We start from the raw sequence: 23,473 nt of genomic DNA, 5'->3' as shown, positions 1-23,473 counted from the left end.
TGGCAGTCGCCAGAGGAATTGTCTACAAGATAGCTATGTCCCCATCTCCACTCTACTACTGGTATGAGTCGAAAGAGAGAGGCAAACAGCAGTCTGTCTCCTTTTAATGATAGGGTTTACTTTTACTGTTACAACGAGAACGAGAACAACATGAACTGAACGCCAGCCAATGCAATATTATTGAACTGAACTTTGGATTTCAGCCATAAGTTTTATCAATAATATTCAATCCAAGGCAATTCACACAGCCCAGAAGAGGTTTTCCTCGCTTATTTTGGCAATTCGTTCTTGGTTTGTTGCCGCTTTTGGCATGTATTTCGGTCAAACGTCGCGGTATTGCAGCAAAACATCAAAACACACCAGCAACAGCCAAAGTTTCGCTTTTTAGCATAATTCAGCTGTCAACCAGGGGGAGCAGAAGGGCAATTGCTGGAAAATACCAGGCAAAATGAAAATGTTGAGCTTGATGGATGAAGTCTAGCTAGAGTTAAGCCCAAAGATTAAAGAATGACAGTTGAATAGGGAGTAAAAAATTGCCTATTATGGTAATAATATAAAAGGGAGACTTGTTATTATTTTTTATATTTGAAGCTTTAAAGGTACAAGCAATGGAAAAACGTAAACTATCGGTTCCCTTAATTATTTTGCTCAACAATTAAAATACAAAATAAACCGATCACTATTATAAATACATTGAAATAAGTATATTCAGAACAGAAAATTGTTTAAAGCCTACAGTTTTTTTATAAATATTTCAATTTTCAGTACCCTTAACTTTGTTTTGCTAATACGAATAACAAATATATATTTTAAAACTATTTTTGCTCCAAATAATAATTTGGTTCATAAATATATATAAGCTGAATATAATTATTAAGTTATTACATATTTAAATAATGTTGTAATTTCAAAATAATTTTTTTTTTAAATATTTAGATTCATTCCACGTTGAAAGGACTTCATGACTACCAAAAAGAATCCAAAAAACCCTTTTACACTAAGCCCCAACCCTCCACCCACCGAACTTCAGCATATTCTATCAATAATAAGTGTTCCCTTCGCTCCAGTTGTATTTATGATTGTAATAAATATTTTCGCTTTTTTTTTGATTTGCTGCTTTTACTTGTTTTTACATTTACTTTGTCTGGGCCCTCTCCATATTGCCAATTGGCACGAAAGACCGAAGAAATAACAACAACGAATTGCAGCAAGCAAAATATGACAAAAAAAAAAAAAAGAAGCGGAAAGTAAAAAAATAAGTAGCAGAGAATGAAGCTTAGCAGACGAGAAGTAAGAATCCGGCGAGCATAATCGGATTTCACAAATCATTCATTCAATTATCTAATTGATTTGACTGATGATCATTTGTGAACCCTGATCCTAGCTCCCTGGGCCCGGTGCCAAAGTCAATGTGACGCATGTTTGTTACGCCTGATAAACGAAGTGAAAGAAGGGAATCTCGGCTCAAAAGGCCTCACCTTTGACTGTAATGCGCCGTCCATGACTAAGTGGCTCTTTGGATCTTTTGGCTCCTTGGCACTTTTTTTCCCGGCCATTGGCCACCGGCCACCGGGCACCGGGCTCTTCTCTTCCTTTACAGATTTGCAGGCTTAGATTACATTTCGCCGTTGTTGTTATTGCCGGCTACTGTAAGCCATAAAAAGTCGAATAAATTGCAATTCTTATCTGTGTGAAATTGCTAATTTTTTAACGGATTTGCCAAAGTCTGTTACGATCCGGAGAGAATCGTATCCGTGAAAAAGACCAGACTCCAATTGTTCTTAGTAAATTGTGTCGTTAACAATTTTAAGCTAGTTACTGTAAATATCTTGAAACTTTAAAAGCTAAGTTATCTTAAATGATCTTCAGCTGTTATCAATAAAGAACTACCAAAATATGAATCTTTAAGGTAGCATATATTTGAAATCACAAACAATTATCTGGGATTGATTGGACGCCTTATACCACTGAATCACATATAAAAATACTCGAATTCGGGCCGCGACACCGGCTTGGAAAGGTATAGCAATCGGATCTGGTGAAGACGCCATCCCTGGGGAGTGAACTTCCTGCGAGGCGGCGGCTTGACATTGAGCACATCGTAGATATGATCCGGATGGTAGCAATGTGGTGGAAACTGGGGGGTGATCTTCGGCTTTGACAGGCTGAGAATTCGCGGCGTAATCCTGGCCTTGAGGGCGGCCTTGCGAATGGGGAAGCGGAGCTCGGCCCACCACTTGTCCTCGATGTCGGCGTTGAAGAAACAGCACGGTTTCTGTGGCGGCTTAAAGGGTCGTCCTTTGTCATGGAGCGGTGGCTGACCCCAGACTATTATGGGGGAATACGGGTGCTCCGGATAGATGTACTGATGCTTCGGCGTCATCTTCCTTTCGAGGGGCGTGGCCAGTTTGGCAACCTTCTCCTGAAATTCTTCGGGATCGATTACGCGTGGCTTTCTACCGCATGGCAAATACTTGGGGAAACAGGGTATGGGCTGCCGGACGGGCGTTGGAAGTTCCTTGGGCATGGCTCTGCTGGCGGCCCACTCGTAGAACTCCTTCCACGCGGCCTTTTTCATCGGTCCCGGAATCTGCCATCGGGTCAAGTATCGCTTTTCCCGATACAAACGACGCTCGATCGGCTTCGAATTCCGCTCGCACCATTCCACATAGCTGGGTAGGGCCTTTTCCACGCTGATGACGCTCGCCTTGGCCTCATCTTGCGTGATGCTCATGGTGGCCCGATTAACTATTTAAAACCACTTAAAATTTGACAAATGGTTCCAAATTGTATCTTAGTGAAAATATAAAATTTTGTGTTGTTATGCCGGTGCTTAATAAAAATGTAAAATTCTCAACTAGTTGATGTACAAAAGAAAACTGATGACTTGATAGGCGCCTACTTGCGCATAAAGTTGCTTGCTTGGAAAATAAATTTTAAATAAATAACTTTGCAGCAGCTAGTATTACCAGATTATGAACTAATTAGTTGTGTATTATTTGGTCATAAGTAGATAAAAAAAAATATATAAGTTTATCCGTCAAAAAAATCCCCCTAACTTGTGGTACCAAAAATATATTTAAAAACCATTTAAATTTGTAGTTCTTCTTATAGTTCCTATAGTTCTTCAAAAATTTTTTTTTTTTTTGAAGTTAGCTTACGCTTTTAAAAATATTGCAATATTAGGTAGAAAGGTGTTAGTTAGATTATATAACATAATTAATGCATATAAAAACAATAAAGATCGCTATCTTACAAATTTCAAAACGGCGGCAGAGGACAACTCAATTACTTCTAAATTATTGGCAATATTTCTAAATAAATTTACGAATATATATATTTTATAAGATTATTTGTTTCTCCAAATAAAATTCAATAAATACAATCTAGTATAAAAAAAAAAATATTTTAATAAGAGAGTTGTTAAATGCGATAAAAGAGGTAATCCAGCTCATTACTGGAAACCGGCTTAGAGAGGTATATCAATCGGATCTGGTGCATTCGCCAGCCCCTGCTGGTGAACTTCTTGCGCGGTGGCGGTGGCACATCCAATGGATCCCTAATCCTTGGGGGAATGGGACAGTGCGGAGTTGGTGGATACGGGCGCGGTTTGGCCAGATTCAAGATGCGGGGCGTGGCCTTGCCCATGAGGGCTGCCTGCCGGACGGGGAACCTTAGCTGGGCCCAGAACTGGCCCTCGATCTCGTCGGTGGGGAAACAGCGGGGCACGTGAGGCGGCTTAAAGGGTCTGCCGGGATCGTGATGCGGTGGCTTGCCCCAAGAGATCACCGGGGAGTAGGCTGGCGGTTTGGCATATGCAGTATACTTCTCCGTGATCTTTCGGGGTTTCGCCAGCATCAGCATCCTCTCCAGCCGCTCATCCTCATCCAAGTGGCGCTTCCTTCGGGCGCAAGGCAGGTATTTGGCCGCACAAGGAAGTTTCTCGGATTTCGGCGGTTCTGGTTTCCTTGGCATGGCCCGAAAGGCGGCCCAGGCGTAGAAATGCTTCCAGTGCTTCTTGGTCATCGGTCCTTCCTTCTGCCACCTGGTCAACTTTCGGATCACCCGAGGCCTAGCACGCTTTACCGGCTTCGAGTTCCGATCGCACCAAGCAACCCAAGAGGGTTGTACTGGATGTTGTAGCAACGTTTCCCCTTCGTATTCATCATTATAGAGCTCTAGCGGGGCTATCGATGGATCTGTGCTCTTTTGTTTGGCCAGACTGGTTCCAAAGACATCACCCATAATTTTTGAATTTTTTTTTTAAAGTATTTTTTAACGTTTACACTTTTTGATAATTTTGCAGCTGTTTTCTGATGAGCAACTGTCAAGTTTTACGAATGAATTTTCGATGCCACCTTTTAGGAGCTTAGACAAAGTTTTTTGGCTATAAGCTTGCTCTTATTAAACTTGTTAATCAGTTATACAACAATATTATTGATTATTGATTACCATTTTAGATGTCCAAACTTATTAATACTCCACTACATTTAAGCCATATCAATATTAATCATAGTAATTTTGCTATTGTATCAAATATTCCAATCATTAAAATACATTATCTTCATTACATCTTTTAATTGTTTTTTACCCATCTGTACAATTTCAAATGTACCCAAACTTAGTAATCCTATACTACAGTTCAATCAACTGAACATGAAATTCAGTTGGCAAATCTGTAGGTTAGGGTTAATCATTTTGGCATGATTTAGGAACAGCAGCACATTATCTTGGCCAGAACAGGTTGATTTGGTTTGCACAGAAACTCCAGGCGCTCCAGATGATGTCGCCACTGGCGCGGCGACATTTTCCGGCGCCTGGCACTCTGATCCTCGGGCACCAAACAGTGGGTTTTCCGGGGAAATTGGCGTGGCTTGGACAGTTCACAGATCTTCTTGCTGGCGCAGGCTCTGAGTGCCTTTCGCGAGACAGGAAATCGCATGTTGGCCCAAAACTCGGCCTCGAGATCTTCGTGCTGGAAGCAGCATGGTACCGTTGGCTTTTTCACGGGTCTACCACGTTCCGGACGTGGAGTGGACCTACCGGTGATGTGCGGTCGATAGGGAAACTCCTCCGGTGGCCGTGGAACATACTTTTCACGCTGCCAGCGCGGCCTGCTCAGTCGTTGTTGGTTTTCCTTCAGATAATTATAGTCCTCGGAAGTCGCCTTGCTACTTTTTTCTTTTCTAAGGGAGGATCGAGGTCTAGTTAATTCTATTAATTCTATTCTAGAAAAAAAATGCACTCTGAATTTTAAAAATTATTTTTAAAAACCAAACAAAGTTGGAAGTACCTTATCAGAACTGTAATCTACAAAAATTAAATTAACTTTTGGTTAAAAAAAACGAATTTTTCTGACTTGTAATTTACTACAACTTTGGAAGTTCTGAAATGGAGATTTACCTGCCTTTTTCCTGCTTGCCAGCATGCAATCTCTCAAGCTCGTTACGCATTGCATATGCATTTACTTGGTAACGACTATGGAAGTTGGCCCACTCATTCCGGCCCATGGGTCCCGGCTTCTGCCAGCGCGAAGGTTCCGGCTGGACAGCGGTAGTGCGTATCGGAGACTTGGGCTTCGAGTTCCGATTGCACCACTCACGCGTCGAAGCCCGGAGTCTTTTAGCGGGTGGCATTGTCCTACCTCTATTGGAATTTTTCTAGTTTCTATTACCCAAATGTTTTACGTTTAAATTTAATTTTTTTAAGAATTTTTATTGAGCGTTTTCTGATTTTCTCATAGGTTTCTAATAACATCTTGGCAACGGCTTTAATCTTAATTATTTCTTGGCATAACTTCAAATCACTTTGGGTTATATATATTTTTTTTTCTTGAAAATTATATCAAGGGCTACTTAAAATATGAAATTCGCATTTATCTAGCTTTAAGTTGATTCATTTGAATCGGAATCGATAAAATCAACATTTTACAAAAAACATGATATAATATTCTCTGATTTAAAACATAAAATTTGTATAGTTTTTTACCCAAAATCATTGTTACATTATTGTGCATTTTTCATATAACTTTAGGTAAACATAGTTTAAATCCCCTTCAAAAGAGTTTTTCTTGCCAGATCGTAAACAATAGAATTGTAGCTTTGAAAAAACGCATTCCTTAGTCTAAATTTTTCTTAACATTTTTCTCAATCCTGAGGGCACAATGCTTGAAAAATGTAGAAGATACTTGCTGCTTTTTCATGCCTCTCTGAACCCAAACGGCTCAATCACGAGCCCATGGTTCGACGAAAGCCAGAGCCTCCAAGCAGATGCTTTGTGGCATTGCCCGTGGCGACACGCATTCGAGGTCATAACCCAATTCCTTTCGTGGCCAGTTGGCGATGGCCAACTGCAGCAACTGTATTCCCCGCTCGGTGTATATCCACGCTCGATGGGGTCCGCTCCTGGAGCCAATTGAAATTCGGTGTGCATTGCAATCGATCGCACTTTTTGCCCGGCGATTGTGTCGTATGCCTGCGCTGCGATATACTCGTTCTGGCCTTTCTAACGCTGTCTCCGCCTTCTGGCCGGGATTCGAGTGGTGGTCTCTGTCGGCTGTGTCGGCTGTGTCGACTGTGTCGCCCATCTTCATCATCGTCTGCGGCAGCGTGTTGCTTTTGATGAGGAGGCGCAGTGGTCATCATTGTGTTCACTGCCATTGTCATGATTTGTTGCCGCCACACAAGAGATTTTTGTCTGGCTTTGCCACATGAATTTTAAATTTAAGCCCGGTCCAAGCAACTCGCTGGACACTTCCGGGCCGGAACTGCGAGGCGATTAGCTGGCAAGGACAAGGACTTTGGGTGTACCGTTCCGAAAGAGTCATCAATCTGGCGACCGCAAAGTACTCATAACATGTGTGAAATTGACACCACAGATGCGACTCGAACTAACGGAAACGCCAGCAATTTTACGCTACATTTAGCTAATGACCAAAAACCCCGATGGCAGATGGTCCTGCGTTCCCTTTTCCTGGTGGAGCCCTCTTCTATAAAAAAAAGAAATACATACAGTGACTGGGCAACACCCCAAAAACGAACAACTAAAAAAAGGCATACACCAAAGTGGCGTGAAGTATGTTCTTTTTTGGGAACATTAGGGGTGCGTAATGGAAGCGCACTGTAATTGAAGGGCTCTTATTTTATTTTTGGTTTCGGTGGTTTCTATCATTAAATTGGATCGTCATCGACTCGTTATGTATTTTGTATTCTAAAAAAAATCTCTTTAATAGCAATTTTAGTGGGCTTTTTAAAGAGAAATATTTCTATTCTATATCAATTTTAAGAATAATTTGTTTAACCATTGTTTGTTGATGTCAAACGCAGTTATTTTCAATTGCAATCAATCAGTGCTGAAATATTTTAAGCACAACTATTTCGTTATTTACTCGATGGTCAATTAAAAATGCACGAATTTAAATCCAACCAATGCAAAGCCAAAGCAATCCGTTTTAAGTCGAATTCTTAAGCTGATTCGTTTCATTTTCACATTGCAAATATGATTAACCAATTTGAGTCAAAACCACTTTAATTATAGAGCTTCGAGCCGGCCGGCTGACAAGTGGCCAACTGCAATTGGCCAAAACGAGTGTGGAGCCGGGTACCCGAGATACGCGGCACGTACTTGCTATGGGCGCTATGGGGGCCAATAAGGTGTAAATTTATGCGCCAAAGCAAGTTGGGCCGAAATCGAACCATTAGCAAACCGAGCCTATGCAATTGATAGTTGAATACTTCAGAATGCTCAGCGAAACGCACATTTTTCATATGCCTTCCGATGATTGGCATTCGAGAATGTTTTTGTTTTTTTTTTTAGTTCGTTTTGTAATTACCTGCTTGTGTGTGAATTTTTGTGGCCAATCAAAGTTTTTGTTCGCAGTTTTGATTTGCTGCTAAGATTCGCAGCGTAATTGTGTCTCATGGCTAACGTGTATTCTATGAGATACTTTTTTGCCGCTGTTCCCTGAGAGCTCCGATTTATATACGGTTATGTATATGTTCAACAAGTGTTTTGGTTTAATTATTTTCATGTCTCACATGCTCCACTGACAAAGTGGACAAGGATCTCATGATCTACGAGGGGTTGGCCTAATGAATATTTAATTTGGGCGGAGTAATGGCCTCGTTTAGTGTTTCGCTTTTACTATGTTGCATTAAGTATGTTTGGCTTATGTGAAAGTTGCACATTTGGCACGTGTCCCAATTGAATGGCACCAATTAAGAAATTGTTTCACTCTGTGTTACACAAGAAAATTAAACGGAATGGGAAAAAGTTGTGCACGCACTGGGAAATTTGAATGATGGAAAGAGAAAAATGTGGTCAATTGTCGCATAGAAAAAAACGATCCTGCTGCATAACATTAGGTTTCCCTCCGATCCACTCGTACACATAAAGAAATGTTGTAATTTTTTCTGAATATTCACTCTAAATACCTCTTATAAAAAGTTAGCATTTTTTGTATAAAAAAAAATTAAATTATTTAATAACAATTTCAGACGAAATCGGTTTTTTATAAATAAAATCTAAAAAAAATAACATAAAAACTTTATTATTGTGTATGACAGGTCTGGCCATGGAACGCAGTTAAGTGAAACATCGCGCAAATAATTAAGTTACGCTTGGATCACAAAGAAGTATTTGGATTGAAAGAATTACAACAGCAGAATGTCTAACTCTGGATTCATGACAATTTCTCATTTTGCTCGGCATAGTAATAAACAGCAAATAAATGTCGGTTAACATTACGAAATCAAAACAACAAGAGCACCAGCTCGAATTGGCAATTTATGTAGCCACAACACGTGAGCTCATTGATTAAATTAGCTGTGTCTTTTGGCCAAGCCCTGTGCACATAAAAAATTATTTATGAGCCGCAATTTGGTCTGTTTTTTTTTTTTTTTTTTCTTTCCGTCTTTCTTCGACTTTCCTTGCTGTTTTGTGGCATTTTAATGCTAAGCAAAAAGCAAAGACAAAACAAAAACCAAACGCCAAGTGACAAGCGAACCAAACATAATCAACTTCGTCCACATTAAATTGGGTTGCGTACGTCTGGGAAAACTTGCAGAAGTAATGCTAAAATAGCTTTTTTTTTAAACAAACTTGTACTTTTTTTCTATAAGCAGTGTAAGCCAGTCAAAAAACTGTTGTGTCTGTAAACCTAAATACTTTATTTCTATTTAAATCTATTAAATTTACTAAAATATGGCAATATTTTTTTTTTTTGTCCTTAATGACGACACTGTATCACAATTATTTTTAAGACAATTTTTAATTGATAAAGTATCCAAATAGAAATAAGGAAAAAGAAAAACATGTTCTGCGGATTTACTACAATTTAATACCGCTTTTTTAATTCCCACACTCTTTAGTCAATTTTATGCTGAATACAAAACTGTCATCACTGTCTCCCAAGAAAAGGAATAAGACAGGAGTTTAACTGGTAGTATTCACAACAACCACATCAGGTCGAAATGAAAACGTTATCAAACGACAAACGCGAGTTTGCAGTAACAAGATGAAACGGGGACATAGGCAAAATTAGCTGCGTTCGCCAGCGAATTTGCAGGCCAATCAGTGAGTGTGCCACAATTTGGCCAACCAAACGGGCAACAAACTGGTCAAGTAACAGATGCCATCGGACCTGATGTTGCCAGTTGCTAGTTGCTAGTCTCCTCCTCCGGCAACTGTTGCTGTTGCTGCTGCAACCTGCAACTTGCAACTTCGATCTGCTGTGACGCTGCACTTGTCGCGATTTCACATCAGTTTTTTGCTGTTATGGCTGCTTTTTGCTCGTTGCCTACTTTTCAACGTCTTGTACTTTCGATTGGTTAATTGTTAAACAAATTTGAAATGTTTCTGCATTGCAGTCATCTCACCTCACCCCCTCCTTTAATCGTTTTCGAATGCAAATCGCATGAGCTAACAAGCTGCAATCGTTGCACATCCCACATGCAATTGGCAACTCATAACAAGCAGCATGCTCTCAGTTTGAGGCAAGTTAAGTTGGTAGACCACATTTTAACTGCCTGCATATCGCAGGTGATTACCAAATAATTTTAGTTATTAATCATTAAAAAAGTGATCATTCCGGGGGGAAATAAAACCACAAATCGCAAAACATTTGAATCGAGCTTAAGTTATGTGAAATGTCTTTGGGATATTTGCTACCCACATATTATATGTTTTATGGGCAAGTCAAAGTCGTAAATTGGCAAAATTGAAGCATGTGTTAAGTAACTCTTATAAAATTACAGTGTATTTAAGTCTCTAAGCACAATATGATCAACAATAACGCTTTAGGAGAAAATGATGTGTCGAAATAGGTTTGATTAGTTAGTTTAGTTTTTGAAAGTGTGTCTTGAAAATAAACTACAGATAATATTAAAGTAAATGTATTCATTCAATACTAAATAATATAACCCCTATACTTAATATAATATTAAAGTAAAAGCATTAATTCAATACTAAATAATATAAGCCCTATAATTTTTAGTTTTATTTCTAAAACTGTTCTCTACTACTTTAGTTTTAACCTATATGAGTTTTATTTTAATAATTTCGTGGTATTAACTTAATACTTATCGTATTGAGAACTTTATCATAGCCAATTCATGTAGCAATAAAGGGCCCAAAGAAATGCAATCGCTACTTACTCATGGATTCGTTTTGGCCCATCAGCGTTGGGCTATCGCCATCCACCACCAGAGCCTCATTATCGGAGTCATTGTCCATCTGCTGGACACAGGTGGCTCCTGGAACATAGGTCTCCTGACTCAGGGTCGGATGATTGCTGTCCGTGCCAACACTCGAGGCCGATGACGTAATGCCCACATCGATGAAGTCCTCCTCCGACTCCAGTTTGAGGCGCTTTGCCCCCGAACTGCAACTGGGCACATCGTCGTCGGGGTTTTGGGTAACCAGTGTGGCCGCGATGGTGGTGCCACCCATATTTACATCCTAAGACAATAAAAATAATATCATAAAAAAGTTATACCTTAATTCCAGAATGTAACAATCAAATCAATTAGCATTTTAATGACCAACGGAAATGAGATATATCTGCTGGTCTTCTTCTACAACGGCTGCTTATCGTTCGTATCGTCTAACTGGCCCAAGAATTCCCCCCTTTAAACCATTTATAATTTATGCCAAGTTATCTCTACTCCCTTTGCCTCTGGTGTGTGGCATAAAAATCATTCATGCCAAACTTGAACAAAACTAAGACTTGACTTATGGGCTGGTCAACCGGAGGGATAGTGTTAAAAATGGGAAGCATTCGGGGGTTGGAGGTGGGCCAAAGGTAATTGCCATGCTTGAGGAAATTGTTCGGAAGTAGGGTAAAGAGTTTTGCATACATTTTGCCCAGATTTTGATAGCCAATTGCTGGGAAAACAGTAGCAATTTTCCTACATGCACTCAGCTGCTTGTTAAATCGCTCCAAAATTAATGATATTCATTGTTAAAGTTTAAGGAGAAATGGGAAAAAGTTGTGGCAGTTCAAAAATAAATTAAAAGAGTTCTGAGCAATATAATTATACTTAGTAGGAGAGTTTTTATACTCATGAGCTTGATGGTTAAGACCAAGTTAATGAATTTTAATAAGTTTTTGCATGGAACAGGAGAATGTAATCCCTTATCTTAAGGTTAAATTTATGTTTCATAGGGAAAATGATATTTATGTAAAACAATAATAAACACACATATTTATTTAAATCAAATTAAATAAAAGTTCTCGATGGAATCAGTAACAATTTCTCCTCCAATAAAACCAACTGGGCGTAAAGCACTTTCTCAAATTATATACCATTATATCAGTAAAGAAAATAAACCGTTCCACAATAAGCAACTGCGACACAAATCTTACGCAGCAGAATCTGTTCCAAATGAATGCCTCTCCCCAATCGAAAGGCCCAAAGGAAACAAGACGGCTTGCTGCACTGCAACCTGAAAACATAATAATAAGTACTATTCGCGCATTGGAAACTTGAACTTCCGACCGTAAATGAATTGACAACCAGGTGGCGGGGGGTCGGGATATGACTGCGTGCCATTATAGCATTGTGTTGGCCGGTGGCATATGAACTTGAGTGGAGTAAGAGTACGAGTACAAGTACCCGACTAACTAAATGGAGGCTCAACACCGAAGCCCGTAGAACCAAAAACGGAAAGAAGCCACCAAGACGAAGACCCAGAGCCAAAGGCAGAAGAAGCAACAGCAGCACCAGACCATAATCAGTGTTCCATTGAACGCACAAAATCATTTAGCGAAACCAACAAAAACAAAGCACAAAGAAGAGTCAGGGCCCGAGTTTGGAGGTGGTTGGTTGTTAACAGTAGAGCCTGCACCCCAAACCGAACCAATCCGATCCGATCCAAACCAAAGCGAACCAAAAAGCACTTGAAACTGTTTTTTAAAAGAGTCTCCGAGAGACAGCGACTGCGAGTCCAAGTAGGGTAAAAGCAAAGTGTTTGCTTTGGAGAGTAAGTATGAAGTATATGTTAGGGAGTACGATTACACAGTTAAATATATATGGCTATATCATTTAAACAATGGATTAACATTTATCAGGTAATCACTTAATAATAGGCAAATATTCCTAAAAAAAAATAGATTAGAACTTGTTGAACTGTTGAGAAAAATCATGAATAAAAGATTTTTAAAAAATTGGCAAGTTTCAAAATAGAGAACATATTGTAATAAAATTACTTTGTATTGATGACCAAGGCTGACAGGATTTTCTCAAAGTGTATCACACTTGGATGAATGAATATAGTCGGCTGGAAGTGCTAGTGGCTTATGGCTCATGGAGTAGGTTCAAAGCACGCTATGTAGCAGACCAAGACCAGCCAAGACGATGAGTTGAGTTTTGTAGCAAATTGAATTGTCTTTGTTGCCGTTCTTGCTGAGTGTGTGTGCATGTGTGTGTGTGTGTGTTGTGATGTTGCATGAATCACGTGACCATGACCACCAATGCAATGCCATAGGCCAAGAACAACCGAGCCGGGCTTCGCCTCGCTTTTGCTCTCTGTATATGGACGCATTCGCAATTTGAGCCTCACTCAAAAGATCATTTACTTTCATTAGGAAGCACAAACGAAACTTGTCGTGTAGCAAGTGCAAACTTGGTCTAATAAACAGCCATTAGGCAGTCGGCCTGGATCATGCATGAAATGGCCCACAGATCGCTCCGTTCTAACAGGATTTTCTTTGGGGCAAATCGTTCTCACCTTATTGGGATGACGTCTTTTGCGTTCGCCTTGAGTAGCTGCTGGAATCGGCGAAGAGGACTGCAGTTTGGCCTCCTGGCGATCTAATGTTAAAAGAATAAATAAATATAAATTAATCCCAAAATAATTCGTATCCATATTGATCTTTAATCTACTCACATTTCATTTCGATTTCCTCATCATCCAATAGCAATGAGACCACTTCCTTGGGCTTAAGTGTGTCGGGCTTGAAGTTACCGCCACTTATGACCATGCGTTGAATCTGAAAACGGGGGAGAAAATACCAATATTCGATTGAATAAAATTAGAAATTCAAGACAGGAAATGATATGAAACTCGTACAAGAACAGGGATAGCGCCAAAGGGTACCCTAACATCCTTAACTATTTATTTATCGGCCCCGGAATACTTTCATATGGTAATCAAGGGATTTCTGTTTTATAAATTAAGCCAATAAATGCACAAGACAGCGGAGAAGTACTCCAACTTATAAAGAACCCGGTAGGAGTAACCGAAATGTCGCCTAACCAATTGTATAATTAATTTCCGGTGTTGGTTTACCAATCCAAACCATTTTAAACCCATCTACAAGTGCTCGTGTTTCGCGTTGAGCATTTTTTTTTTTAAATCCCAAAGGCACAACAATGCATTGGTTTTTAGGAGGGTTTTTTTTTTTATTCCCAACAAAGCACGTGCCTAATATGCCACTAAACAAAAGGAAAACCGAGCAACTTGAGGAGTTTGCGGTTTGGTAGGGTTTCCTGTCCCCCGATCACTCACCTCGCTTTTTTCTCGGGCCCTCTGCAGAATCCGCTCCTCGATGGTTCCTTTGCAGATGAGTCGGTAGACAGTCACCTGTTTGGTTTGGCCCAAACGATGGGCTCGGTCCATGGCCTGTTGATCGACAGTGGGATTCCAATCTGAATCGTAAAAGATGACCTGAAAATGGGAGGAAATAGTTTGTAAGTTACATTTTTGTTCTTTTTTTTATTGATGATACAAAAGAGAAGAATAAGAATTGATTAGTAAGCATATTTTAAATTTATAAATCCAATCATAATGATGGTTGCAAATATATTTAAGTTCGCTAGGAATTTTCTTAGAACATTTTTCCGAGCGATATTAGTATGCAAATAGTTGCTGCACACGCACATCCTATCGCCAGTCTTTTGATGATTCTAAGCCTGCATATTTATTAGTCCCTTCCTCGAATTCGGCTATCCTATAAACCACTTTGTAGTGTCACGAATTTTTCGCTTTTCCTGTCTATTATCTGGAGTAGGAAAACTACCGCCACCGGTGTTAACCCTTCGTTGCCCCTGTTGAGCCGCACTTGGTACGTGTTTGGTGTGCAAGTGTTCAGCAATTCCCCGTCGGATTCTTAAGGGTTGTCTGGAGGGAGTGGCGTTTCCGGCTGAGAGATGGGACTAATTAAAATCGAACTGCTCAAGGCATTGATGTTTTCTTTTTTATATGGAACACGTGTTGAACCCTATTTAGAATTGAAAAAAGGAAGTATCCCATTGAGGAATCTGTCTATTTAATAGAATACATATTCAATTGAAAACATTTCCCTTTGGGAAGTAGAGTTGGTTTACTATTTTGCATAATATTGCGATCTGAAATTCGATATGTATTTAAATATAAAAAAAAATACGTTTGCTTTAGAAGTATTTTGCACGCTTAACTCACTTCTACAGTTTATGTATTACTATACTAAAAACTGCACTGCTTTACAAAATTATGATTAGTTGCATCTCTTTTAACATTTATATTTTATCCATGCAAAATGATATTTGAAACGCTCAAGCCAAACTTTATAAAAGCAAAATCAAACCATTTAAAATTCTCAATAGTAGCAGTAATGTACAACTCCAAGATAGCTTTGTTTTATTTAACTTCACTTTTTATTGGCATTCGCTGCAGTGGGAAAGCCATTGAGTTTCGATGGATTGAACAGAAATTGGATCATTTTCATACGGATTCACGAACTTTTAAAATGGTAAGATTATTAACATAAGCAATCCCTCAAAAACATATTACATTTACCACTGTTATAGAGATATATGGTAAAGGAAGATTATTTTAAACCAAATGGTACCATTTTTTTCTTCATGGGTGGCGAGGGCACCATATTATCACCCACGACAAATGTTTCACATATAATGCTGACCAAAAGTTATATTAACGACTTGGCTCAACGATATGGAGGATATCTGATACACAGCGAACATAGGTACTATGGAGAAAGCAAGCCGACAAAGTGAGTTCCAAAATGTAAAAACATTTATATTCAAAAAGGTATATTTAAATATTTATTGTCTTTAGATATCTCAATGTAAAATCCCTTAAATATCTCACAGTTCCACAGGCCATGGCGGATGTGGCTGCTTTAATTCGATTTTTAAAAGGAAACACAACTCATTTTGGTGAGTCAAAGGTGTTTTTGGTGGGAGGATCGTATTCAGGCTCTATGGTCCCCTGGTTCGCCAAACTCTACCCCAACTTGATTGATTTAGGCTGGGGTTCCAGTGCCCCGTTTCAATTTAAAACAGAACTAAGGGCATTCTATTCAAAAGCTCTAAAACTTGTTCTACAAGTTGGTGGTAAAAAGTGTCATCATCAGATCGTAGATGGTTTAAAGTCTCTCAAGTATGCTTTAAACAAACATAACACTTCAAAACTTATAGAAATGAATATTTGCGGATTTGACCATACAAAGAATGAGTACGTTATTAATTTGTTTGAAAGACTAACGAAAGTGGTTGGCACTCTAGTGCAATATGGAAAGTAAGTTATTTATTAGTTTGATATCCCAAAACAAATTAAAAGCATTTTTCTTGCATTGAAAACAGTATTAAAGAGGGTTGTAAGGATATATCAAAATCATCATTTACCCTGTTCTTAAAAAAGCAACTAAATGGAAACTCTACGAAATGCTACGACTCTGTATCCAGTTTTAAATCTTTACGGGACGTTCACTATATTACGGATTCAGGTGGGCAGATTAATAATTATTATAAAGCACTTTTTTATCAAAAATTATCTATAACAGCCCGTCTTTGGTTGTACCAAAGTTGTGATGAGCTTGGGAATTTTCAAACCTCTGAATATATTCCTTTGGATTTTTGGTTTGATATGTGTTTAGATGTGTTTGGAAATAAGTTTTCGAACTGTTATATAGACAGAAGAGTGAAAGACACAGATCGAAATTTCGAGGATATGGAAAACAGGGACAGTTTCCGGCGAGTCTTTTTAACCCAACCGGAACTGGATGCTTGGACCTCTACTAAAGTGAGAAAACACAAAAGGACTTATTTTCTAAAAGGTGAATTTGGACTCACTTAAGCATAGTTAATTATTTTAATTACAAATATGTTATAAAAACTTAAGGTGCAACTCACTGCGAAGATCTACAGGCCTCATCAGAAAATGATAAACCATCTATAAAAGTCTTAAAAAGGGACATTGATATTGAAGTGCAAAAATTACAACATAAAGCGCACAAACATTAAATTCAAATAATTTAAATTTATTTTAGTGTTATTTTATTTATTATTATTTATATAAAGTAGTGTATGGAATGTAAATTTTATTTTTTTACTACCTTTTTCAACATTCTCAAATTCTCTCTTGTAAGGTTACAATCAAGCACTAGTTAGTAATTGTATTACACCGTGTATAGCCCTTATCTGTTAACTCTAGTACCTACATTTCAAGTACCTGCAAATTGAGTGAGTGAAACCCAATGATTGATAATCGAAACAGTTGTTGCGACCACATTACCACTCGATAAGACGCCGCATGGCTTTCAGGCTAATAAAAACCAGCGTAAATACCAACAATCTATTTAGCCCAGTTGACAATATTATTTACTGGCTTAAAAACCGCTAATTAAGTACTATGCCTGCGATAAGATTTGGCTTTGGGCTAAAGCAAGTTATTTAGTTGGCACATAAGCTGTTAAAGGTTGTTCAGTTCCATTCAAACACTCGACGATTGACGATGAAGCTCTGGCTGGGAATTTCGTTGGCTCTTTTGGCCTTGGCCCAAACCAATGGAAGTATATTTGAAAGGACCTTCAAGCGGATCCATGAAGAGCCTCCATTGCCGGCCAATCAAAACCGAGCGGATGTAGTGCAGACCCTCTGGATCGAACAGAAATTGGATCATTTCGAACCTTCGGAAACGCGAACCTGGCAAATGGTATAAATTACATAATTTTCTGAAAAAAAAAATATTTTAGTTAATTTTTCATTTTAACCCTTAAGCGTTATATGCTCAACGATGCTCTATACAAGTCTGGTTCACCTCTGTTTATTTATCTTGGAGGAGAATGGGAGATCTCCTCGGGCAGAATAACTGGAGGCCACCTTTACGACATGGCCAAGGAGCACAATGCTCTTCTGGCCTACACTGAGCACCGCTACTATGGACAGAGCAAGCCCCTGCCGTGAGTGGTCCCTGTAAATAACATAGAGCTTCCTAATGAAATATTTCCCATCGTCTTTTAGGGATCTTTCCAATGAAAACATTAAGTTCTTGAGTGTAAATCAGTCCTTGGCTGATCTTGCTCATTTCATCCATACTATAAAGGCAAACCATGAGGGTTTGTCCGAGTCCAAGGTCTTTATCGTGGGTGGTTCCTACTCCGCCACAATGGTCACCTGGTTCAAGAAGCTCTATCCCGATTTAGTAGTTGGTGGTTGGGCCTCAAGTGCTCCGCTCTTTGCCAAGGTTAACTTTGTGGGTAAGTAGAATTCTTTACTATTTTTGATGGCATATCTTAAAATATATAATTTGCAGAGTACAAGGAAGTCACTGGCCAATCCATCGAACAGATGGGTGGCTCCGCCTGCTACAAGCGAATTGAGAACGGCATTGCCGAGATGGAGTCCATGCTGGCCACCAAACGAGGCGGTGAGGTCAAAGCCATGCTCAAGCTCTGTGAACCCTTCGATGTCTATAGCGATCTAGACATCTGGACCTTGTTTAGCGAGATTTCCGATATCTTTGCGGGCGTAGTTCAGACTCATAAGTAGGTAATACCTCAACTACTAGATTAAAAACTTAACCTTTGTTCAACTTCTAGTGCTGGCCAAATCGAGGGTGTTTGCCAGAAGATAATGGCTGGTTCAAATGATCTGAATGGAGTTGCTGACTTTTTGGTGGATTATTTCGGCGAGAGTGGTGGCAAATGTAACGATCTTAGCTATGATGCTATAATTGGAGTGCTTCTAGACACCAGTTACAATGGCAATATCAGTAGGTTTACAATTAATTGATCTTTAAAGCAACAGTTAACAAAATATTATACAGTGCGTCAGTGGATATTCCAGACCTGCAATGAGTATGGTTGGTATCAAACCTCGGGCTCCAGAGCTCAACCCTTTGGCACCAAGTTCCCTGTTATATACTATACCACCATGTGCGCTGATCTTTATGGCTCTCAGTATAGCAACGAGTTCATTACCAACCAAGTGAGTGTCACCAATCAATTCTTTGGTGGATTGTCTCCCGGTGTGGAAAATGTTTACTTCAGTCACGGACAATTGGATCCCTGGAGGGCAATGGGAATTCAAGATGCCGAACAGGCCACCATCATTCCAGGTGGGTTAATTTGGAACCATTAATTAAAATTAAAGTAATAATTTAATCATGATCTTACAGAATATGCCCATTGCAAGGACTTCAGTTCAATTAGCTCTTCTGACACCGCTGAGATGAAAGCTTCAAAGGAACGCATTGCTGAGCTTGTTCGCGAGTGGGTTAAATAATTGCATATAAAATGATTATGAGGGAAAACCCCAGTTTAAAATTAAGTGGAATAAACAACAAACAAACCAAAAACTTCTTTTATATTATTGAATCTTATCAAGTTAAGATTAGATTCTAAAGAAATCGATGATGATAAGTGATCAATGATTTGATCTGATTGAAGACAAACTATGAAGGCAGCTTTATGATTAAATATTATCAAGTTGAGATTAGATTCTTACTAAAGCGATGGAAAACCATTAGCGATTAATGATTTAATCTGTTTTAAGACAACATTTTTGAAAACATTGCAACAATTTTTAAAATACAAAATTTGTTGAAGACAATTTAATAAAAAAACAGAACTGATAAAATCATATAATTAAATCTTAAAAGAAACCAAATTAAAAAACCTTCAAATCCGAGTATTATTCAATATGACTTGTTCTAAATCGAACTGATTAGGTTATCTTTGCACAGCTGTGATTTGGATTGACCGACAATAAATAGAAATGTCCAACTAATCCCACAAAAGATTCACATAAGTTCCGATCGATTTATGATGGACAGCAAATGTGAGCGTAAAACCGCAAAGTTAGAGGCTATCGTATCATGGCGTTGGTCACTTATCAGATAAATGAAATTTACAATCCTTATCGTGGCCGCAAATTACTTTAGTACCCGACAACATTGACGGTTCATTTAAAAGCCGAAATCGGACCGAATGGATAGTTCATTTGTGAAAATGGCTGCTCTGCGTTTGGTCTGTCTTGCCGTAGTCTTGGTTCTGGGACTGGTCCAAGCCTTGGACATTCCCAAGGCTAAGGATGTGCCTGTTTTGGTCAGGACCATGAAGGACTTGAACCGTGGTCCGCCGCAGCCGGTGATGACTAAGCGCGTGAATGTCCAGGAAAAATGGATCACTCAGAAATTGGATAACTTTGACGAGAGCAACACTGCAACCTATCAAATGGTATGTAAATTTGAAGAAAGTATTTCTTTCAAAAAATAATTATGTAATTTCTAAACGCAATTACAATAAAAACAAGAAAGGAAGCAAACTTCGGCAAACCGAAGTATATAAAATTAAAAGCGTTATTCTGAACTGTCAAATTATTAATTAATCAAAAATAATTTTAAAATAAATTACAAAATAAAAAATGTAATATTTTTATTGTTTTCATAGGAGCTCTATCTTATAGTCGTCCGATTTTAATGAAATTTAACATTTTTTCATTAACTTTTCCGATTATTCCTATGGGAACTATATGCTATAGTCGTCCGATCCGGATCGTTCCGAAAGTTTCATGCAGATATTTCTAAAACTGAGAGACTAGTTAGCGTAGAAACGGACGGATCAAAACTATATATTCTTTTTAAAATCGGAAATGTCTCCTCCACTTCGTTGCAAACTTCTGACTGAAATTATGATACCCTCTGAAAGGGTAAAAAGATAAGATACAATAATTGAGTCATTTGAACGTGTACTTTTGCAGCGATATTTGATCAACGATGAGTTTCAAACTGAGGGAAGTCCCATTTTCATTTATTTGGGCGGCGAATGGGAGATAGAGCCAAGCATGATCAGCGCTGGACATTGGTATGATATGGCCGCTGAGCACAAGGGTGTTCTCGTCTACACCGAACATCGTTACTACGGCCAAAGTGTTCCCACTTCGTGAGTTGATATTAATGTTTTCTACCTTTAGCAAATAATCATCGATTCTTGTTTAGTACCATGTCCACAGAGAATCTCAAGTATCTGGACGTAAAACAGGCCTTGGCTGATGTTGCCAAGTTCATTAAAACCATCAAGGCTGAGAATGCCCAATTGGCCAACTCCAAGGTGCTGCTGGCTGGCGGTTCCTACTCGGCCACCATGGTGGTGTGGTTCAAGCGTCTGTATCCCGACCTGGTCGTTGGTGGCTGGGCCTCCAGTGCTCCTCTTTTGGCCAAGGTCGACTTCACCGAGTACAAGGAGGTGGTGGGCCAGGCCTTCCTCCAGTTGGGCGGCCAGAAGTGCTACAATAGGATTCAGAACGGCATCGCCGAGTTGGAGTCCATGTTCGCCAATAAGCGTGGAGCGGAAGCTAGGGCCATGTTGCGCCTGTGCAATAATTTCGATGACCAAAACGATCTGGACATGTGGTCCCTGTTCGGTAGTATCTCAAATGTATTCTCTGGTGTGGCGCAATACCAAAGGTAGGGATACGGATAGCCAAGATGCGATATGATTTTAATATTTTAAATATTTTTGTACACAAATATTACAGATCCGGCGACATTGAGTACTACTGTGACTACCTGTTGAGCTTCCGAGATGATGTCACGGCCATTGCTAACTTTGTGTACTGGGGCTGGGGAATGCCCAAGTGCGTTGATGTCACCTACTCCAGCACCGTTGAGTACTATCTATGGTTGGTGGAAAACTTTGATGCTGGTAGGTGGCAAATTCTGTGATCCTTAAGCGAAATTCGAATTAATTCTGGCCCTTTGCATAGGTCGTCCTTGGTATTATCAAACATGCAATGAGTACGGCTGGTACCAAAGCTCTGGCTCGAGGAATCAGCCCTTTGGCACCAAATTCCCCGCCACCCTCTACATAAACCTTTGCGGTGATGTCTTCAGTTCGCATTATGGAAATGAGCAGATCAACAACAATGCGGCCCAGACCAACGAGTATTTCGGTGGCATGGAGCCCGGTGTGGAGAATGTCTACATGACCCACGGTGCCTTGGATCCATGGAACCCCATGGGCCATGGAGTGGCCCAGGGAGCGACCGTCATCGCCAATGCCTCGCATTGCGCTGACTTTGGATCGATCTCGTCCGGTGACTCCGCCGAAATGCGGGCCTCCAAGGAAAAGCTCGCTGCACTGGTGCGCCAGTGGTTGGCTTAGACTTGTTGGCCAATATTGGTCTTTATTTGATATTATTGATATGTAATAAAGGAGTAAAAGAACTAATATCAACTGAAAAGTGATTTTTCTATGAGTATTATTAATTTTGAAAATTGATGGTTTATTGATGTCAGAAAAAAACTGGTTTAGGTAACCATGTTTATATTTTAAGGACATGGTATTTACTTCAAACCCAAATTGTTAAATTTAACCATATTAGCATTTGATAAAATAAAAATTTATCTTTAAATTATTTATCATCAAAATTTTATAGTTAATTTTAAAATTTAGTTGACCATTACGTCGAGTTCGTAACCGTATGTGTTTATTAATTATAATTTATCCATTATTTATAATGGATCTAAAAAGAATGTTTATTGGGACTAAGAAAAATAGCTTTTCTTAAAAATTACTTGGCGCCGAAAAGTATGCTCCGAAATATAAATGAAGAAAGAAAAGAAAATCGCAGGGAGCTGTACAACAACATCCATATAAACTAGCCGCTCAAGCAAAAACAAAAACATTGTATGTAATAGGTGTGCGAATTAGTTTACTCATTTTTAAATGAATAGACTTTAAATATTATTTATAAAATACTGTAAGATAAGACTTTAATTCCTAGTCAATTACTTAATTATTTTTATCAGCCGATCCTTTTTTCTTTAAAAACAAATTACACTTCAGTATTTACTGTACTTGATACACAAATGGCAAATAATAGAGAACCGCTTCGTTTTTTTGCTCTTACACAATTGATAAGACAAATGATAATACATACGTATTTTTTCTTACATCATGATAAGACCCGGCTTATTGACCAAGGAACGTAAAAAGTAAATATTTGGTAACAAACAATAGCCAATAAAATTGCCCCATTTGCTTATATGAGATTACTTGAACAAATATGGAGGCACGTGTATAGAACCCAAAATATTAGATTAAATTATTAATTATGTGAGTATTAACACAACTATTAACACAACAATTATTAAGCTATGGCCATAATTTGACCAAATCCATGATGAATAGAAATTAAATCTAGTGCTTCAAAATAATTAAGCTTATGTTATTTACAACGAAAAGTTGTAGTTAAAAAAATGAACTTTCATTTTTTAAATATCTCAGTGACAATACAAAGCTACTCTCTCAATATCGTGTTAAAGTTTATCTCCATAAAAACTCCCAAGTAGAGGTCTGGTACTATAAAAAAATTTTCGAAAACAACAAGGTGTTTTTCAGGTTTGGCCGTCTGAATTTCTGAACGATTGGTGTGACAATTTGACTTGATGCTAACTTGCTCTGACAAATTACAAACTAGAAACTTAACATTTATTTTTAAAAAAGGTGAAGGTTACAAAATGCTTATATAAACTTAACACTTCAGATCTTATCAAAACTTGCACAAGTTCTTTGTCTTCCCGATGACCAAAGGCATTCTAATGAACCTAGCTCAATAAATGAAGGCATAATATAGACAAAGAACCCTCGACTTTATCAGTGCTATATATTTTCCGATTTTTGTTTGCTTTGCAATTAAGTGCCCAAAGACCCTATCTAAGGCTGATGCGAGTATTTTCCAATAAATAGTCG

At 38.7% G+C, this 23,473-nt stretch overlaps 7 protein-coding genes across 9 annotated transcripts in view; 3 read left to right on the top strand and 4 right to left on the bottom strand.

Moving 5' to 3' along the window:
* LOC108135781 (chromatin-remodeling ATPase INO80) overlaps nucleotides 1–23,473 on the bottom strand; it is a 37,905-nt gene that overhangs the window by 3,697 nt on the left and 10,735 nt on the right. Inside the window, exons 9-12 of the mRNA XM_017256641.2 lie at nucleotides 14,008–14,166; nucleotides 13,387–13,489; nucleotides 13,228–13,310; nucleotides 10,653–10,956 (exon numbers count right to left, since the gene is read on the bottom strand). Of these exons, the coding sequence (XP_017112130.1) occupies nucleotides 10,653–10,956; nucleotides 13,228–13,310; nucleotides 13,387–13,489; nucleotides 14,008–14,166 (649 nt within the window). The remainder of the gene's footprint in view (nucleotides 1–10,652; nucleotides 10,957–13,227; nucleotides 13,311–13,386; nucleotides 13,490–14,007; nucleotides 14,167–23,473) is intronic.
* LOC108135788 lies at nucleotides 1,898–2,858 on the bottom strand. Its single transcript, XM_017256652.2, has one exon. It carries the CDS (start codon nucleotides 2,732–2,734, stop codon nucleotides 1,973–1,975), a length of 762 nt encoding a protein of 253 aa, XP_017112141.1. The 5' UTR covers nucleotides 2,735–2,858; the 3' UTR covers nucleotides 1,898–1,972.
* LOC108135787 lies at nucleotides 3,320–4,366 on the bottom strand. The gene has a single exon (XM_017256650.2). The coding sequence runs from the start codon at nucleotides 4,243–4,245 to the stop codon at nucleotides 3,424–3,426; it is 822 nt and encodes a 273-aa protein (XP_017112139.1). The 5' UTR covers nucleotides 4,246–4,366; the 3' UTR covers nucleotides 3,320–3,423.
* On the bottom strand, nucleotides 4,473–5,816 carry LOC108135789. 2 transcript variants are annotated; one of them, XM_041709068.1, is made up of 2 exons: nucleotides 5,404–5,471; nucleotides 4,473–5,181 (listed from the first exon to the last, which is right to left on the bottom strand). In XM_041709068.1, exons 1-2 carry the CDS (start codon nucleotides 5,462–5,464, stop codon nucleotides 4,709–4,711), a joined length of 534 nt encoding a protein of 177 aa, XP_041565002.1. In that variant the 5' UTR covers nucleotides 5,465–5,471; the 3' UTR covers nucleotides 4,473–4,708. The 2 variants fall into 2 exon arrangements, with proteins under 2 accessions (XP_041565002.1, XP_017112142.1); XM_017256653.2 differs by having other exon boundaries at nucleotides 4,476–5,186; nucleotides 5,404–5,816.
* On the top strand, nucleotides 14,924–16,762 carry LOC108135785 (putative serine protease K12H4.7). 2 transcript variants are annotated; one of them, XM_017256646.2, is made up of 6 exons: nucleotides 14,924–15,229; nucleotides 15,288–15,490; nucleotides 15,556–16,017; nucleotides 16,083–16,225; nucleotides 16,283–16,555; nucleotides 16,621–16,762. In XM_017256646.2, exons 1-6 carry the CDS (start codon nucleotides 15,017–15,019, stop codon nucleotides 16,740–16,742), a joined length of 1,416 nt encoding a protein of 471 aa, XP_017112135.1. In that variant the 5' UTR covers nucleotides 14,924–15,016; the 3' UTR covers nucleotides 16,743–16,762. The 2 variants fall into 2 exon arrangements, with proteins under 2 accessions (XP_017112135.1, XP_017112136.1); XM_017256647.1 differs by lacking the exon at nucleotides 14,924–15,229 and having other exon boundaries at nucleotides 15,377–15,490; nucleotides 15,591–16,017.
* Nucleotides 17,187–19,077, top strand: LOC108135784 (putative serine protease K12H4.7). The gene is made up of 7 exons (XM_017256645.1): nucleotides 17,187–17,433; nucleotides 17,499–17,680; nucleotides 17,742–17,977; nucleotides 18,034–18,265; nucleotides 18,320–18,492; nucleotides 18,547–18,837; nucleotides 18,898–19,077. The coding sequence occupies exons 1-7, from the start codon at nucleotides 17,233–17,235 to the stop codon at nucleotides 19,002–19,004; spliced, it is 1,422 nt and encodes a 473-aa protein (XP_017112134.1). The 5' UTR covers nucleotides 17,187–17,232; the 3' UTR covers nucleotides 19,005–19,077.
* LOC108135782 (putative serine protease K12H4.7) lies at nucleotides 19,701–21,962 on the top strand. Its single transcript, XM_017256642.1, has 5 exons — nucleotides 19,701–19,957; nucleotides 20,481–20,662; nucleotides 20,719–21,186; nucleotides 21,258–21,424; nucleotides 21,486–21,962. The coding sequence occupies exons 1-5, from the start codon at nucleotides 19,709–19,711 to the stop codon at nucleotides 21,881–21,883; spliced, it is 1,464 nt and encodes a 487-aa protein (XP_017112131.1). The 5' UTR covers nucleotides 19,701–19,708; the 3' UTR covers nucleotides 21,884–21,962.

The sequence above is a fragment of the Drosophila elegans genome, unplaced genomic scaffold (assembly GCF_018152505.1).
Source record: "Drosophila elegans isolate 14027-0461.03 unplaced genomic scaffold, ASM1815250v1 contig_476, whole genome shotgun sequence".
Lineage (NCBI taxonomy): Eukaryota > Metazoa > Arthropoda > Insecta > Diptera > Drosophilidae > Drosophila > Drosophila elegans.
Note: the sequence above shows the minus strand (reverse complement) of the source record. Positions and strands in the feature narration are given on the sequence as shown.